The sequence below is a fragment of the Peromyscus californicus genome, unplaced genomic scaffold (genome assembly GCF_007827085.1).
Source record: "Peromyscus californicus insignis strain IS unplaced genomic scaffold, ASM782708v3 Scaffold_2__1_contigs__length_46816999, whole genome shotgun sequence".
In the NCBI taxonomy this organism is placed as follows: Eukaryota; Metazoa; Chordata; class Mammalia; order Rodentia; family Cricetidae; genus Peromyscus; species Peromyscus californicus.
Genome location: NW_026294540.1, coordinates 33,960,430 through 33,976,675, shown reverse-complemented (window position 1 = coordinate 33,976,675; position 16,246 = coordinate 33,960,430). Strand labels below are relative to the sequence as shown.

Genomic DNA, 16,246 nt, shown 5'->3' with positions numbered 1-16,246 from the left:
CTAGAAACCTCACCCAACTACTGAGGGATCTGGATGCAGAGATCCATGACTAGGCCCCGGGTGGATCTCTGGGAGTCCAATTAGCGAGAATGAGGAGGGTTTATATGAGGGAGAATTGTTGAGACCAAGGTCGGATAAAGCACAGGGACAAATAGCCAAATGAATGGAAACACATGAACTATGAACCAATGGCTGAGGGGTCCCCAACTGGATCAGGCCCGCCCTCTGAATGGGTGAGACAGTTGATTAGCTTGATCTGTTTGGGAGGCATCCAGGCAGTGGGACCGGGTCCTGTGCTCATTGCATGAGTTGGCTGTTTGAAACCTGGGGCCTATGCAGGATTGCTTGGCTCGGCCTGGGAGGAGGGGACTGGACCTACCTGGACTGAGTCTACCAGGTTGATCTCAGTCTGTGGGGAAGGCTTTGCCCTGGAGGAGATGGGAATGGGGGCGGGGGCGAGAGTTGGGGGGAAGGTGAGGGGGACGGGAGGGGGGAGAACAAGGGAATCCGTGGCTGATATGTAGAACTGAATTGTATTGCAAAATAAAAATAAAAAAAAAATAAAAAATAAAATTAAAAAAAAATGAGAGATGAAGGCGGGCATGGTGATGCATGCTTGGGATCCCAGCACTCAGGAGGTGGAGGCAGGAGGATCAGGAGCTCCAAGCCAATGCCAGTGAGATAGCTCAGCGGGTAAGGGTACCTGCTGCCATGCCTGACGACCTGAGTTCGATCCCTAGAACCCATATGGGACAAATAAAGAACCGACTCCCTAAAGTTGCCTCTGACTTCCACAGATGCGAGGTAGCATGTGCACACCAGTCTACATACATACATACACACATATGTGGTGTAACTGACCCACTTCCCAGCGCCCAGCTCACTTCGCCTCCGTGACCTGGACTTGGTGTTATGTCCAGAACATGGTCAACACCCAGTTGGCTTCCATTCCCTCTGCCAAGGGCCTGGGAGGATCCAGCAGCTGCGGCCTCAGGATCACAGTGTGTAGCACATGGCATAGAGACACAGTGCCCAGACTGAAAGGCCCGGGAAACGTGGGGCACAGACACCCCGGGTGTGCCTCACGCTCGCCTATTATCCCCCACCTTGGGAAGGGCGCACTGACCCCGCCCCGGGTGTGCTGGAGATGGACAAGGCCACGGGTTCAGAATGGAGACAACAGCACGTGGAAGGATCTAGGTGGAGTCGGTGACTAGGCAAGCAAGGGGCGTGGTCAACAGGGGGCGTGGCACCGACGCTCGGCCTGAGGGGGCGTGGCTTTGGTGTGCGAAGAGGCGTGATCGGATAGGGGCGTGGCCATCGCGGGGGCGGGGCGGTGACGCGCTTCGACGCGCGATCCCGGAAGCGGTGTCAGTACTGGGGAGCCGGCGGCGGGCGGCGGGCGGCGGGGACTTGTTGTTCTTCGCCGAGTCGGAGCGTGGAGTCCGGAGCGCGCAGGCGGAGGCGGCGACTACGGGGAGAGCGAGAGCAGAGGCGCGCGTGGAGAGTGCGTGTCCACGAGGAGCCGCCGCGCCCGGCCCCGCGCGCGACCCGGGTGAGTGAGAGGCTTCGGGGACTGGGTAGGGGGGCCCCGAGTTCGCGCACCTGAAGGCGGCGCGCCCCGAAGGCCGCGGGGCCCAGCCTGGGCCTCGAGCACGTGCCAAGCGGGACCTGGCTTAGGGCCCATGCGGGACCCGCCACGTGCGGGAGAGCGGCTCCCGGGAGCCGTGCGCACCTGGCCACTTCCGTCGGCGTAAGACCACTCCCCCGGCCCCCCCCCCCCCCGCCCCCGCCACAGCCGCGACCCCGCAAGGGCCTGGATAAGTGGTGTCCCTTTTTAATCAGCTGACCGGCCAGCGGTGCCGGATGTGGAAGCTGTGGGTGGGGAGCGAGGCAGGTGACCCGTCTTGGCCAGCCTATCGCTTCCGCCACTTTTCTTCAGGTGTGGTCAGGGGCCAAGGTCTCTTCCAACTCTAAAGTGTGAGGTCCCCTTGTACGGTGAGCGGATAGGTGTGTGAAGAGTGTTGCGAGGAGAAATGGGAAGCAAAATCTAGCAGACCTCAGGTGGAGAAAGTCTTAGGGTCCTAGGTGCCTGGATTAGGTCCCTTTACGGGAGAGACTCTCCTGGCATTCTTACAGCCGGAGATGGCAGCCACTCCAGCCTACCAGAGCTTGCCCTGTTCACAGGCAGTCGATATTTGGGAGGCCAGGCAGCTTGGTGCTCTTGTTTCTCTTGTGAAGTTAGGCTGAGTCTTGCGTATCATACAGCTCTTAGAGCCAACACAGATGCATTTTAATAATTTACCCGCCAGCTGACCGACAGGCACTCACCTTTCTCTTGCCCGGTGCCCCCAGTTCCAAAAAGCCAGCTTATGCCACAGCTGGTAGTTAAGAGTTCAGAGCATCCGTTTCTGTGGAATCAACCAGAAACAGCTCTGGGACCCCGGGATTGGCGCTGCTGAGGTCTTACTATAACAACCACGATTCGGAAGGCATCTGGTGGCTTGCACGTGGGTACTGTGATGCCTCAAGCTGACATTTTCAAGCCTGATGTTTTTAGGGTCAGGGAGCTTTAAAAAAGGGGGGGCGTTGATATAAAGCTGTTATGTGGGACATACATAATCCCTGCACTCGAGAGTTTAAGGCAGGAAGTCAGCCCCGGACTACATAACATAGCTAGTTCAGTACCAGCCTTGGTTACATGGTGAGACTGTCACCAAAAAACAAACCAAAACAAAAAGGTATGGATTTAAGCATGTGGATGGATTTAGTAAAGCTGTAGATAGGCAGGGCATGCCTATAGGCTGTGTCACTGTGGACAGCCCCTCCTGACGACAAAACCTTCCTTGCTCCTTAGATAAATCAACAGGAGAAATGTTATGAGTTTGACCTTGGTAAAGGAAATAAGTCTAATGGTATAACTTAAAACTAAACTTCTTGAGATTCCAAAATAAAACATTTATTAGAGCAAAAAAGAAAAGCCACCACGCCAGGCTTCTCTGGAGTACATTCCCCTCTTGTTCTTGAACTGAGCTGGGCTTGTAGGGCCAGGTTCCAAGTTCAGGGCTGTGTACTTTCCAGGTAGTTGCTAAAAATGGTAGTTGGACAGAGGGTCCGGGAGGCCATGTTTCCCCGAGAGTCGGCTCTTTCTGTGTCCCAGCCCTTTCTCTAGCACCCTCAAGGCTTCTGGTGAGACTTTCCTGGTCACTGTCTCTCAGGGACCCTCAGTTTTCAGTCCCGGGCTCTGCCGGCCCCAGGGTTTGTTTACAGTCCCTGGCAACTCTTGATCCCAGTCTAGACCAAGAAGTTATGTCTGTTTCTGCCCTGGCTGTTCCGAGTCTAAAGGTTTCTTGGAGTGGACTTTCTGGATCTCGGGTCTAGTCCACACGGGAAATGGAAATCAGGCCAGCTGGGAGAATTCTCTGTGTGGCCGATCTCGGGAGCTATAAACAGTGACTCATTCTCCCGCCCCACCCTCCCTGTCCCCCGCTCCGGGAAGATGCCTGGTCGCTTGTATTTACTTTTGCTTTTTATAAGTCACACATGCCTTATATTTCCTCTTAACTGAAGTTTCAGGAAATTGAAAGTGTTATCTGAAAATTTGTAGAATTTCACAGAGGTAGACCTGAGCTGGGTGACCATGTGCTGCCTGGTGTAGGAGAGGGTCCTGCAGCCTACATCACTTGCTTGATGATGGCCTGACCTGAGGTCAGAGTCAGGGTTAGAGGTTAGGGGCTGTCATGTCTGGTGGCACACCTGCCTGCTCTTCCATAGGGTTATCTGGTGTAGTAGGGGGAAGGCTCACACCCTCTCCTAGGCTTCCTTCCCTGTCTGAATCCCTGCCTCTACCTATAAAACAGACCTTTTTTAGTGCCTTGATACCCTGAGGGAGTTGGTATCAGTCATATAAGTTCTCTGCTTGACAGGGGCTCATTGTGCAGCAAAAATTTCTAGAACCAGGTCTAGGTCCGACTCCCCAAAGAGAGCAGGGCTTTCTGGAAGAAGTGGAAGTTGAGGGTGGCATGGAGACCTTCGGTCCACCACAGCCAGGATCACTCACTCATCAGCCAGAGAAGGAAGCCCAGAGCAGGAAGCTCAGAAGGGAACCCCAAGTCCTATGTTCTCTGTAGGACTAGGACTAAGTTTGAGGCACCAAGATCAGAGCTGGGAATCTGTTGTGCCAAGGAGTGAAGCTGAACCATGCTTGGGGTTAGGCAGGAGACCTTGGGGCTGAAGTTAAGAGCTGGTTCTGTAATTCCAGTCCTTGGGAGGTGGAGGCAGGAGAAGGTCAGTTCCAGGCTAGCCTGGGCTATGTGGACCCTGTCTTAAACAAACAGGTCTGGAGTGATTACTCAGTCAATGAAGTGCTTGCTTGAGCCCACGTAAAGATGTTAGGTGTGGTCACACGCTCTGTTATCCCAGTGTTGGGGAAGTAGAGACTGGAGGATCACTGAGCCTCTCTGGCTGGTCAGCTAGTCTATCCTTAGTGGTTAGTTCCAGGTCACTGAGAGACCCTGTTTCAAAACAGTGAGGTGTGGCCAGTGAGATGGCTCAGGGGGTAAAGGTGCTTGCCATGAAGCCTGATGGTGTGAGTTCAGTTCCCCAAGACCTGCACCATGGAAGAACTGACTCCCACAAATTATCCTCTGACCTTCACACACACTTTGGCAAGGATATATAGAGAGACAGATATATATCTGTCTCTCTATATATCTATACACACACACTCTCCTTATATAAACCAGGCTAGCCTCAAACTCCTGGAGATCCACCTGCCTCTGGTATCCAAATGCTAGGATTAAAGATGTGCATCACCACGCCCAGCAAATAAATGTAATTTTTAAAGGTTTAAAAAGAGCCAGCTGGTGATGGTGTGTACCTTTAGTCCCAGCACTTTGGAGGCAGAGGCAGGCAGATCTGTTTCAAGGCCAGCCTGGTTACAGAGTAAGTTCCAGACAGGCTCCAAGGATACACAGAGAAACCCTGTCTCAAACAAACAAACAAGCAAACAACAAACAAAAAGCTTAAAAAGGAAAACACAAGGTAAACAATCTGAAGAACGACAGCACACACATACACACATACACAAATCTGGGTTTAGCTGTTCTCAGGGGACATCCCCAGCGAAACATGAAGGTTAGAAGGAGGCTGAGGCCCCAGGACCACCAGGGACAAGGCAGAACCCCAACAAGGACCTGGTGGCAGAGAGGACCAGTCAGTCAGGTTTGAGGCAGAGGGAGGGCAGCCACAGCTGAGGGGGCTGTGCCGTGCAGCCTGCTGTCAGCCTGCAAGCTGCGTTAGTCACCTCTGGATGTAGCTGGGATGACACAGCTTCCTGAGATTGCAAATGCAAGGTGACCAGACGTCCTCTAGGCCAGGCAGACAGTTGTGGCTTATGGGAGGGCGGCCAGCCAGAGCTGGGCACAGTAAGATCTGAGTGGTCTGTAGTAGGAGGAGGCTCATTCGACCGGCTGCGGTGCCATTCATCAGAATGTGCCCACTACGTGCATGTGCCCACTGCGTGCATGTCCCCACTGCGTGCCGGTGATGTGTCAGACCCATGTCCCCTTAGGGTCCTGGAAAGGGGACTTGGCTCTGGATATTTGTCAAAGGCTCCCCAACAGAGGTGTCCACATCCTTAGTGGCTTTAGGTTGTGGCTCGTAACTGTTGAGAGTGCCCTTGCTGTCTGGGGTTTGAACCTGTTTCCTTGGACAGAATGTGTCACCCATCTTTATCCTCATCCCCCCTGCTCCCTGCTTCCTTCCCTATTTTGGGAGACCGGGAACCTGAAGAGCACACATCTTTGTCAGCTGGAGTGGGTTATAGGAGCCAGGGTCCGGGAGCTGCAGTTGCTATCCCCCTGTGGAACAGGGGGCATTATCCAGAACCCTCAGGTTGGTGTTACAGTTGCAGCAGAGTGAGATGGGCGGTCCAGGCTCATTACCTTGAAGAACATGGAGACCCTTGAGACTGTGGGGCCTTCTTTTCTGATCCACCAGAGGCCTGGTAGCAAGGTCCCCATGGCTCCCTGTCTATTTCTTCTTTGGACCTGGACATGGTCCTTCTTGCTGTGTGCTAGGACTGCCAGGATGGCATGCAGGGAGGGAGGTCCAAGGCTGTACATGCCCCGAGTAGTGTAGTCAGGGCAGCACAGGGCTGAGGGACAGCCAAGGGGGGTGAAAAGTAAGATAGGAGAGGTTATGCCTGGCTCGCTCATATCTGAGAAGGACAGTCTACTGGACTACAGGCTGTCTGAACTGCCTGCTGTCCCTGGGTGTACAGGCTGGATTCTCACGCTCTGCAGTATGCCTCCTGTTCTTTATGCATAGGGCCTTCTGCCTCAGTCCATCTTGAAATAGAAGGGCTGGCCACCCTGTCTCCTGCTGGCTGGCTGCGTTTATCAGAGGATCTGGGCAGATCTTCCTGGCCAGATGTGCCCTGCTTGGACTGGTGACTTAGAACTGCTGCCCAGGACCCCTGTCTTGACTCCCACTGTTAAATCTCTTGATGGCCTTTTCAAATTGCAAAAGGCAACAGGAATGACGGGAGCAGGTAAGCTGCTTCTCTGGGGGTTCCTATGGCTCAGCCTGGTGTCCTGTGTAGTTTGACTATGGCCGATGAACCTCTAACCCCAGGCTCAGCAAGGCGACCTTGAGGCCCCCTTAGAGTTACAGAAGCCATTAAGAGTGGTTTGTTTTTTGCTGGGTGGTGGTAGCACGTCTTTAATCCCGGCTCAGGAGGCAGAGGCAGGCGGATTTCTGAGTTCAAAGCCAACCTGGTCTACAGAGCAAATCCCAATACAGCCAGGGCTACACAAGAAACCCTGTCTCGGAAAAACAAGCTGATTTGTTTTTGTTTAGAGAAGGGGTCTCCAGTTGCCTCTACCTCCCCAGTGCTGTGATGACAGTGTGGCCCCTTTATTTATTTGTTATTGAAACAGGATCTCCCCATGTAGTTCAGGCTGGCTTTGAAATTGCGACCAGCCTCTTGCCTCTGAGCTCCAAGTGCTGTGATGACCTGAGTGAGCCACCACCATGTGGCTCAGTGTTTTGATATCACATTTGTCTTACAAATGTCTGTCACAAATACAGGGCTCTTTGGTGCTGGGGCAAGGCTCTCAGTGGCACTCCAAGTCCTGGGGTTTATCCCCAGCACCACAGGAGACCTCCAAACAACACATTCTTCTCAGGACCCCTTTACATTCCTTTTATTTTAAGACAGGGTCTCACTAAGTTGTCTCGCGAGGCCTTGAACACACACTGTAGCTCAGGCCAGCCTTCAACTTGTGACCCTCTTACTCAGCCTCCCAGGTGCTGGGATGACAGACCTGGCTTGACCTTTGATGGATAGGTTGGGACTGTACCCATGTGCTTGGTGTGTTTGAGGCAAGGGCACCGTCCTAGCCACACACTAAGTTGCTGAAGATCTCTGTCCCCTAGTCTGTTCCCCATGATTGGCAGCAGGCAGAAGGGCACACCTCTGACCCAGGGCCAACGTGGGCCTCACCTTTCACCTGGACAGACTTTTATATTGATGGCCATACAGGATGAAGTCTGAATTATCTTGATGAGTGTCCAAGTGTCCCTGCTGAACAGGGTTCCAGAGGCAGAAGCCTAGCTGGGGCAGGGTAAGCCGGGGTAAATGTAGTAGCTCAGTGTGTGCCCCCAGGACTCCTGAATGGGGGCTTCTCAGCCAGGACCACCTGCCGCCTCTGGTGCCTTTTCTCCCATCCTCTTTTTCTGAGGAAGTGACCCGAGCATCGGCAGGGCTTGGCATTTGTCCGTGGCTTCTTGGCTTCATGTGTCCTCTTTAAGCCAGCTGAGGACTGAAGAGGGTCCCTTAACCCAGACCCCAGCAGGAGCCCATGAGGTGGGTGTACATGGAGAGATCCAGGGAGGGGCCCTTTCTGCTGACCAGGTGGCCTCCATCCAGTGGTCAGGCCCCTGCCCTGTGCACATCCTGGCCACCTGGTGTCACAGCACCATCATCACGGGAGTGGAAAGATTCCTGCCCCAAGCTGAGCCCTGGCCTGCGTATTTCAGCACCCGTGGATCTGTGTGGAGTCCCCTTTCTTCCCCAGCACCTTCCTTTTCCGCTGGCAGTGGCCCCTGGGGCCCGTGAGCATGCGGGTGGGAGGGGTGTCCTTGTGTGGGAATGTGAGCCGGCTCTGTAAACAGCCTGTGACTCACCACATAGCTATGTCACTGACGCTGGGGTTGCAAGTTGGAAGAGATGCCCAACCCCTCCTCCCTCTTTACGGAAAACTTTCTCAGGGCTCCCGGGGCTCCTAGGCGCCTGGCTCCTGAGAGTTCCTAATGGAGTGGCAGAAGCCTGTGACTCCCCCAGTGCTACTGTAACCCAGCTGGAGCTGGAGGGGGTCTGGATAAAGACTTTGCCCGCATCCCCATGTGGCCTCTTATCTCCATTAGATCACCCCACTAGCTCTAGTCCCACCTCAGGTCTCAGATGGGCAGTGTCAGGATGCATGCTGGTCTACCTGAACCTCTTCTAGACTGGCTCTGCCCCTGTCCTGCTCTGCCTGTTGCCATTGCCTCTGAGAGTGACCAGTGATGTCACCAGGGTGCTGGGTGTCTATTGACAGAGTCAATACCTTGTCTCTCACTGATGGCTTTTTGGCAGTGAGGGTGGTGGGCAATGGAGACAAGACCCCATCAGAGGTGGAGTCACAGGGTAGAGAGATCGGGACTCAGGGCCCCAGGTTTGTGGGGGAGGGGACAGTGGAGGTCACCCACTGTCTTGCTCATGCCTATCCTCTACACTCTCCTTTGTGTGATTTCCCTGACATCCCTTGTTCTGTGACTATCTTTGTCAGGGTTTGAAATACAAGAAGAGGTGGAGGTGCATCCCACCAAAGGCCGCCCCGTCCCTCTTACCCCTTCCCCAGTTGTCAGGGAATGAATGGGTTTGTTTACTGCCTGAGAGCCTCGTGTTGTCTTTCTGCACAGGCTTGACCCACAAGTCCTGAGTGCTTTTGGGCTTCTCCGTTGCCATGGAGACCATGGGGGGTTGGCTACATCCCAAGGTCGCCATGGCAACTATCAGAGGGGAATCATGCTTGGGATGCTTTGGCTGGCTTTTTCATGAATGATGAGGGTGTGTGACACAATGCAGACTGGAGAATGAGAAGGGCGGGCAAGGGGGCTGGCGGGCTGGCCACAGGCACAGGTTCTGCCAGACAGCTCAGTGGGTCTGCCAGGTGGCTGCAGTCTTCTGTCTGTGTCTCTGGCTGGATCCTCTGAACAGCTATCCACCAGTAGCCCCCACCCCACCCATAGGGGCCTTGGGGGTCACTCTGAGGGGCTGGGGTGGCCTGGGAGGAATGGTGATGTCACAGCTGCAGTGTCCTTCACAGCGGTAGGTGTCCCATGGATTGCGGGAGGGCGGGGCTGGGGAGGAGTGGCAGGTGTTCTGTACCCATCTGTCTTTGGGGGTGAATGAGGTTTCAGGAGAGGGCCATCCTTCTCCCTGGTGATCCATCAGGAGCTCTTGCTAAGGGACACTGTCCCAAGACCCTCTTCCAGAGCTGAGTACTGCCGCTTACAGAGCTGGCTCTGTTGCTGGCGGGTCCCTCTGGTCTTGAGGATGCAGCACCTGGTATCCCACAGCTGTAAATACCTTGTCTGAATTTGGGGGGAGGGGGAGACCCAGAGCAGGAAGCAACAATTTTTCTTTACGCGCAGTTACTCCACAGTGCTGGGATGAGCTGGCATGAGCTGGGATGGGGAACTGGACGGCAGGCCCCATTGACCTAGGGGACCTGTCTGCCCTGGAGGCTGATGCTGGAGCATGAAGTGTGGTTGGGTTTCACTTCTGCCTGCTGGGCAGATACAGCTTGGCCAGGATGCCCATGCCAGAGTGCTTAAGACAGTGGTTCTCAATCTGTAGGTCATGACCCCTCTGGGGTTGAATGTCCTTTCACAGGGGTTGCCTAAGGCAATCAGAAAACACAAATATTTACATTATGATTCACAACAGTAGCAAAATTAGTTATGAAGTAACAATGAAAATAATTTTATGGTTGGGGGTAACCACAACATGAGGAACTGCATTAAAGGGTCGCAGCATTAGAAAGATTTAGGAAGGTTGAGAACCATTGTCATAAGCTCTTGTGAACTGGGTGGGGGACATGTTACTTTGTAACTGAATTGGACATGTTCTGAAACATGTTGTAGAGTTGCTGGCCAGACATACTGGGACAAGAACACATCAATTTACATGTGCATTCACTTTGTTTTGGAACTAAGGTTTTATTGTTACTGTCTTGGGTTGTTGAGAGCAGAACTGTTTCCAAGTATTGTTATTCAGAGGCAATGTCCTTAGCTTGCTAGGTCCTAACCCAAGCTGTTTCTGTGTCTTTCCAGCGACAATTTCCTGGTGGTTCCGTCCTGGTGACAGGGCCCGGGTTATGACGACTAATCCCAAGCCGAATAAGGCATTGAAGGTGAGGCGGGCTGGGCCAGCATGGGCTGTGACTGGTACTGTCCTGGCATGGCACAGGAAAGACAGCCCCGCTTTCACAGCACTGCCCCTTGAAAATGAGGTCAGCTTTGTCCTCAGGAAGTGGGTAAGGATCCCAGGAGAGGTGGGACAGTGGCCCAGAAGAACTTGGCCTTGATGACCAGGGAGGTAGCTCACAGGCGGAGGGGTGGTAAGGCAGGTGCTGAGTAGCGCTTGGAGCTGCATGCATAGGCCCTTCCTCTGCCCAAGCTCTTCCCCTAGTGCCAGGTGGGCAGAGCGGTATCCTCAGGTAAGCTGGTGTCCCTTTTGCCGGCCCAGGCCTTTCCTACCTTCTGGGCCTTCTCAGCCTCTATCACCAAAGGTGCTTCTGAGTCAGCTTCCTTGCCTCACAGGCTCCTACGTGCTGTGTGCTGGGCTCCCTTGAGTGAGCCTTGACCGGCCAGATTCAGGCTTTGCACCAGTGGGTAGATGTGAGGGAAGGGCAAGGCTACTGTATCATCCTGTCCCTTGCCTCGAAATGCTTGGCCAGAGCATCTGAGGGGAAATATGCCTGTTCCTTGTGCGTCTAGAAAGCTTAAGAAGTTGACCAAGACCTTACTTCTCGAGGGAATGGCTGTCGGGTCCTCCCTGTTCAAAGAAGGTTCATAGCAACAGCAGTGGGGTAGTTTGTGGTACCAGGCCATGGGCATAATCTTGGAGTCCCATGCTGCCACCTTGCTGTAGGATGGGAACACAGGGCAGGTGAGATGCCCTGCTGGGTCTTTGTTGTACCGGATCCCAGCCTTCGGTGACTGTGCCAGTCCCGTGACCCTGGGTCCCCTGTGCTAACGCTTGCTTGCTCATCTGGCTCTTAGGTTAAGAAGGAGGCGGGCGAGAACGCCCCTGTGCTTAGTGACGATGAGCTGGTGTCCATGTCGGTGCGGGAGCTGAACCAGCACCTGCGGGGGCTCACCAAGGAGGAGGTGACTCGGCTGAAGCAGCGGCGGCGCACACTCAAGAACCGAGGCTACGCGGCGAGCTGTCGCATCAAGCGTGTGACGCAGAAGGAGGAGCTGGAGCGGCAGCGTGTCGAGTTGCAGCAGGAAGTAGAGAAGCTGGCCCGGGAGAACAGCAGCATGCGGCTGGAGCTGGATGCCCTGCGCTCCAAGTACGAGGCTCTGCAGACCTTCGCACGCACCGTGGCCCGAGGGCCTGTCACACCCACCAAGGTGGCCACCACCAGTGTCATCACCATCGTCAAATCTGCCGAGCTCTCCTCCACCTCTGTGCCCTTCTCAGCCGCTTCCTAGTGCCTGCTGGGGCCGGGCAGGGCGCGGGCAGTGGCACAGCCCTCACGCCTATCCCGGGCTCCCTGGCACAGATTCCTCATGGCCACTTGCCCACTGTGGACCCTGTGGGGCTGAGGGCAAGGATAACGGGGACAGGCAGATGCAGGAAAAAAGGGAGGCTCTCTCTCGTGAGCCAGTGCCGCCAGCAACCCCCTCACATCTTTCCTTCCCCGGGTGTTTGTAGCTGCTGACAGGAACTGCATGGGCCAGCAGGATGAACAATCAGGCCCCTGTGGCAGGGAGTGAGGACTGGTCTTCCACTTCTCCGGTGCCTGTCTGTCAGTACCATCAGTGCCATCCCCTGAGGGCCTCCAGCTGGGGTGGACACCATACTATCGCTTTCTGGGCGCTGGTCTTCTTGTCCTTATCAAAGGGCGCTACAACCTGCTTTAACCCTTAGAGCCAGGTCAGTGTCCTGGGAAACAGTTCCCAGTATTGTCACCTACAGGGGCTAGTACGTTGTTCCTGTGTGTACACAGGCTGCCTGTGACGGCAGGAAGCTGCTGGGCCAGGTGGCCACACAGAGCCTGTCCAGTATGTGTGCTGAGGGTTGCATGGATGTCCTGGAATGTCCCTGGGGGTCTGTTAGCTAAGGAGGCTGCCCGTCATGGTGCAGGCCACCTGTCCACAGAGCCAGCCGACCGCGGGGCTTGGGTTCTCTGGGGCTTAGCAGAGGAGAAGCTGGAGGGGAGCCTGTGAAGCCTGAGAGAGGTTGAGGAATATGGGAATGGCAGTTAATATGTGTCTTGTTGCTAGGAAGAAATAGGAAGGAGGTGAAGTCCTGGCGGCCCAGGGGATGTGGAAGAGGCCTAAGAGATATAGTATGGAGGGACAAAGGGTGCATCTGGAGGGCCTGTGGACACACCCCCTGTGGGTGTCAGCAGAGGCCCAGGGCAGACTGTAGGTGCAGATACTCTGCAGCTTTGGTGCCCAGTTGTTACCCGCCTATTCCTCCTTCATAGAGTTCTGGGTCATTGGCCATCTTGTGCTTTCTTACTGAAGGGATTAAGGCCTCCAGGCCCTGAGGAGTATGGTAGACAGGGAGTGGGGGACAGGCTGAGCCAAAGCCAGGCACTTAGAAAGCACTGTTGGAACCATAGCCTTGGTAGGTAATCCATATTGGATATCAATAAGGACCATGGGATATTTAAAGAGAGAGAAGATATATATATATATATATATATATAATTATATACACATTTTATCGTACAGATTTTTCATAACAATTTTCTTTCCCAGTTTGATACTGTAGATCTTTATTAATGCAGAGTAGGTTGGACAGTGGGGTGGGGAACTGGCCATGGATGGAGGCCCAGGGTGCCAACAGCTTTCCTCAGTCTTTCTGTGGCGGCGCTGGGCATGCTGGGTTACTGGTGAAACTTGCTCCAGCAGGTGTCACACTGGATGAGTGGTCTCCAGGGTGGTCTCCAGTGCTAGGCACATGGCCACTGACTGTGGGTTGCGGCCCACTCTTAGCCTGTGGTGCCCTCCTGAGCCTTGGAGGCTCCATACTGTTGGCCTTCAGGGTGGATGGGACTTTCATTGCTACCTGGAGCACCCACGCAGCGTACCTGCCTGGAGGGGACTGGGAAGGGTGTGAGCATGCCCCGTGGCTCTATGTCACTGAAACGTCATCGTCACAATTTAATATATGGATGTTTTTATTTAAGATAAAAGTGAGTTTTCTGTCTTGTTCCCCCAACTTCTCAAAGCAAGCTTTACTTTTTCAAAAGGTGACAGGGACACATGTTGACTACGCAGAGGCCTGGTGTCCCCAGCCACCTGCTACTTGGCAGTTTCATTTCAATATTTATTTTTTGTGCTTCCTCCCCCATGTTATAAATTATTGAGAAGAGATCACAGACGGTTGACCCCTGTCTGTGCCCCGCCTCGTGGCCACCACCTAATTTATTGCTGTACATGTCGCTGTGACTGCTTTTGTATCTTTGCAATAAAGAATTTCCTGTTTGAGATGCTTCCGGTGTGTGGATGGTGATGTGGGTGGGAACCCCGCATCCTGCCCTACAGCCTGGGCTGGCCCTTCCCTGATGAGGCTTAGCTTTCTTTTTTTTTTTTCTTTTTTTTTTTAAAGATTTATTTATTATGTATACAGTGTTCTGTCTGCATGTATGCCTGCAGGCCAGAAGAGGGCACCAGGTCTCATTACAGATGGTTGTGAACCACCATGTGGTTGCCGGGAATTGAACTCAGGACCTCTAGAAGAGCAGTCAGTGCTCTTAACCTCTGAGCCATCTCTCCAGCCCCTGAGGCTTAACTTTCTATTCTGTACCTGATCCTCCCTGGGAGTCTCCTGAGATGTAGGGACTACCACAAGGTGACACCTTCCACCTGCACTCGTGATTACTCACCTGCAGATATGTCTGAACGTCCAGGCTACCCTAGCAAGAGGCCTCTGATGGCCAATGCAACCTGTGCTTTATAGTTGGGAACCTCAGGGACCTGAGCCACCCCTTTCTCAGGGTGACCCATATCACCTGCTTGGCCCCTGAACACTGTTGAATGGGGTCTAGGATGAACATGCAGGACATTGCAAGAAGGGCAGGGTGTAAGGGCACAGGGCAATGCAATGTTCATTGAAGCTAACACAGAATTTTAGACTTCTGAGTCTGACTAGAGCTGAGGACAGTGATTTGGTAAAGTGCTTGCCTTGCAAGTGCGAGGACCTGGGTTCAGTCCCCAGAAACCACACACAATAGCCAGGTGCACTTTTGTGATCTCAGTGTTCGGGAGGCAGAGACAAGTAGACCTCGGGGGCTCACAGGCCAGCTGGCCCTAGGCTACTTGGTGAGTTTCAAGACAAAGTCTCGGGCTAGGCCAGATTTCTCTCCAGCTGACCCCAGAATCTGGCCCCAGCCTATCTAGCCTACTCCTGTCCCTGAGTGGCAACCAGCCTCTGTGGGCAGACGGACTATAGAAGGACCACTTGTGGCACACCCACACCAGGTCCACTCTGGGGCCCTCAGCACAGTGTAGACCACTTCAGGTTTACTTGGGTCACCTCACACATGGGGACCAGAGGTCAGGACAGGTTCAAAACGGCAGGAGCCCTTCATCGTGGCTCATGCCTGTAAATCCCAGTAGTTGAGGAGGAGGAGGTGGTGGGATCACTCCATGTCCGAGGGTAGCCTTGGCTACATAGTTCCAGGCCAGCCTAGGCTACAAAGTAAGACCCTGTCTCAAGGAGTGGGGGCTAGTGTGATGGATTAATAAAGTACCTGCCATGGAAATGTGAGGACCCGAGTTCAGATCCCCAATACCAACACAGAAAACTGTCAACTTGTGTAATCCCAGCAATTGTAGGGGTGAAGACAGGCAGATCTTTGGGGCTCACTGGCTAGCAAGCCTAGCCAAAATGATGAAGCTCTACGTTCAGTGAGAGACCCTGTCCCAAAAATTAATGTGGAAAATTACTAAGGAAGACATCCAGAATTGACCTCTGACCTACTTACAAATGTATACACACATGCATATATGCCTGCACACGAAATAGCAGAAGTTTGTGCCAGGGCGAGCCCAGTGACTGCATGGCAAGTGGCCCTGTCTTGGGCCCCGTGGGCTGGACTGGCAATTGGTCCTTAAGCCAGTGGCGATGAGACCGAAGCCTTCCTCTTCCCCTGGTACTCCAATTACTCCCCATCATTCTTTGAGCACTTCGGCCTGGCCAGATCCTTCTGACTCAGTCTGTAGCCGCATTCCACCAGAGCCCTGGGTGCCATGTTATCCCTGGCCCGGCTTTGCTTTGTGTCAGAATGTAGGTGGTGGGAAGAGGGAAGCAAACCTTAGTGACCCCTACTGGCATCATCCCCTACTGGCTCAGTAACCTTGGGCAACTTCTTTAATTTCTTTGGCACACCTTCCCCCAGTACCAGGGTACAGAGGTTCCCGGTGCATGTGTCGGGGTTTAGCGATGTTAATTTTTGCCTTCTCTCTAAAGCACAGACCCCAGCTACTGCCCAAGGCCCAGGAACTTCCTTCGTACCTGGGCTGGTGGGAGGGAGGGGACCCTTCCTAACCTGTCACTGCACATGGCCTCTCCAGGGCAGAGGAAGGCAGCCCCCTGCTGGCCGAGCCCTAAGCCGCCTCCTCTCATATTTGAAGGCCAGCACTGAGCCTGTCACAGCCTCTAGAGTGTGGGTCTCTTGGGAGTACAGAGCCCCTCCCGCTCCTGCTGACTGTGTGGGCTGCAGGGCCACCCTGCGGGCCTGCCAGTCCCAGAAGGCAGATAAGTAGGCGTGGGTGGCTTTTTACAGCCAGGTGCAGGGAGGAAGAGCGTCTATCTTATCAGCCCAGAAGGGTTAGCGAGAAGCCACTGGCCTTGGCTCCTCCTGTCTCTGGGCCCAGAGAACAAGAAGGCAGGGAAGTGCACCCCTCTGGTCTGATACTGTGGGCTGTGGGAGCCGGCAACCGGGCAAGTGAT

General features: G+C 54.1%; 1 protein-coding gene across 2 annotated transcripts; it reads left to right on the top strand.

Moving 5' to 3' along the window:
- Window positions 1–1,364: 1,364 nt before the first annotated feature.
- Mafk (MAF bZIP transcription factor K) lies at window positions 1,365–13,779 on the top strand. Of its 2 annotated transcripts, none has more exons than XM_052754244.1 (3): window positions 1,365–1,555; window positions 10,384–10,463; window positions 11,335–13,779. In XM_052754244.1, the coding sequence occupies exons 2-3, from the start codon at window positions 10,428–10,430 to the stop codon at window positions 11,767–11,769; spliced, it is 471 nt and encodes a 156-aa protein (XP_052610204.1). In that variant the 5' UTR covers window positions 1,365–1,555; window positions 10,384–10,427; the 3' UTR covers window positions 11,770–13,779. The 2 variants fall into 2 exon arrangements, with proteins under 2 accessions (XP_052610204.1, XP_052610205.1); XM_052754245.1 differs by lacking the exon at window positions 1,365–1,555 and adding an exon at window positions 4,754–9,376.
- Window positions 13,780–16,246: the final 2,467 nt, after the last annotated feature.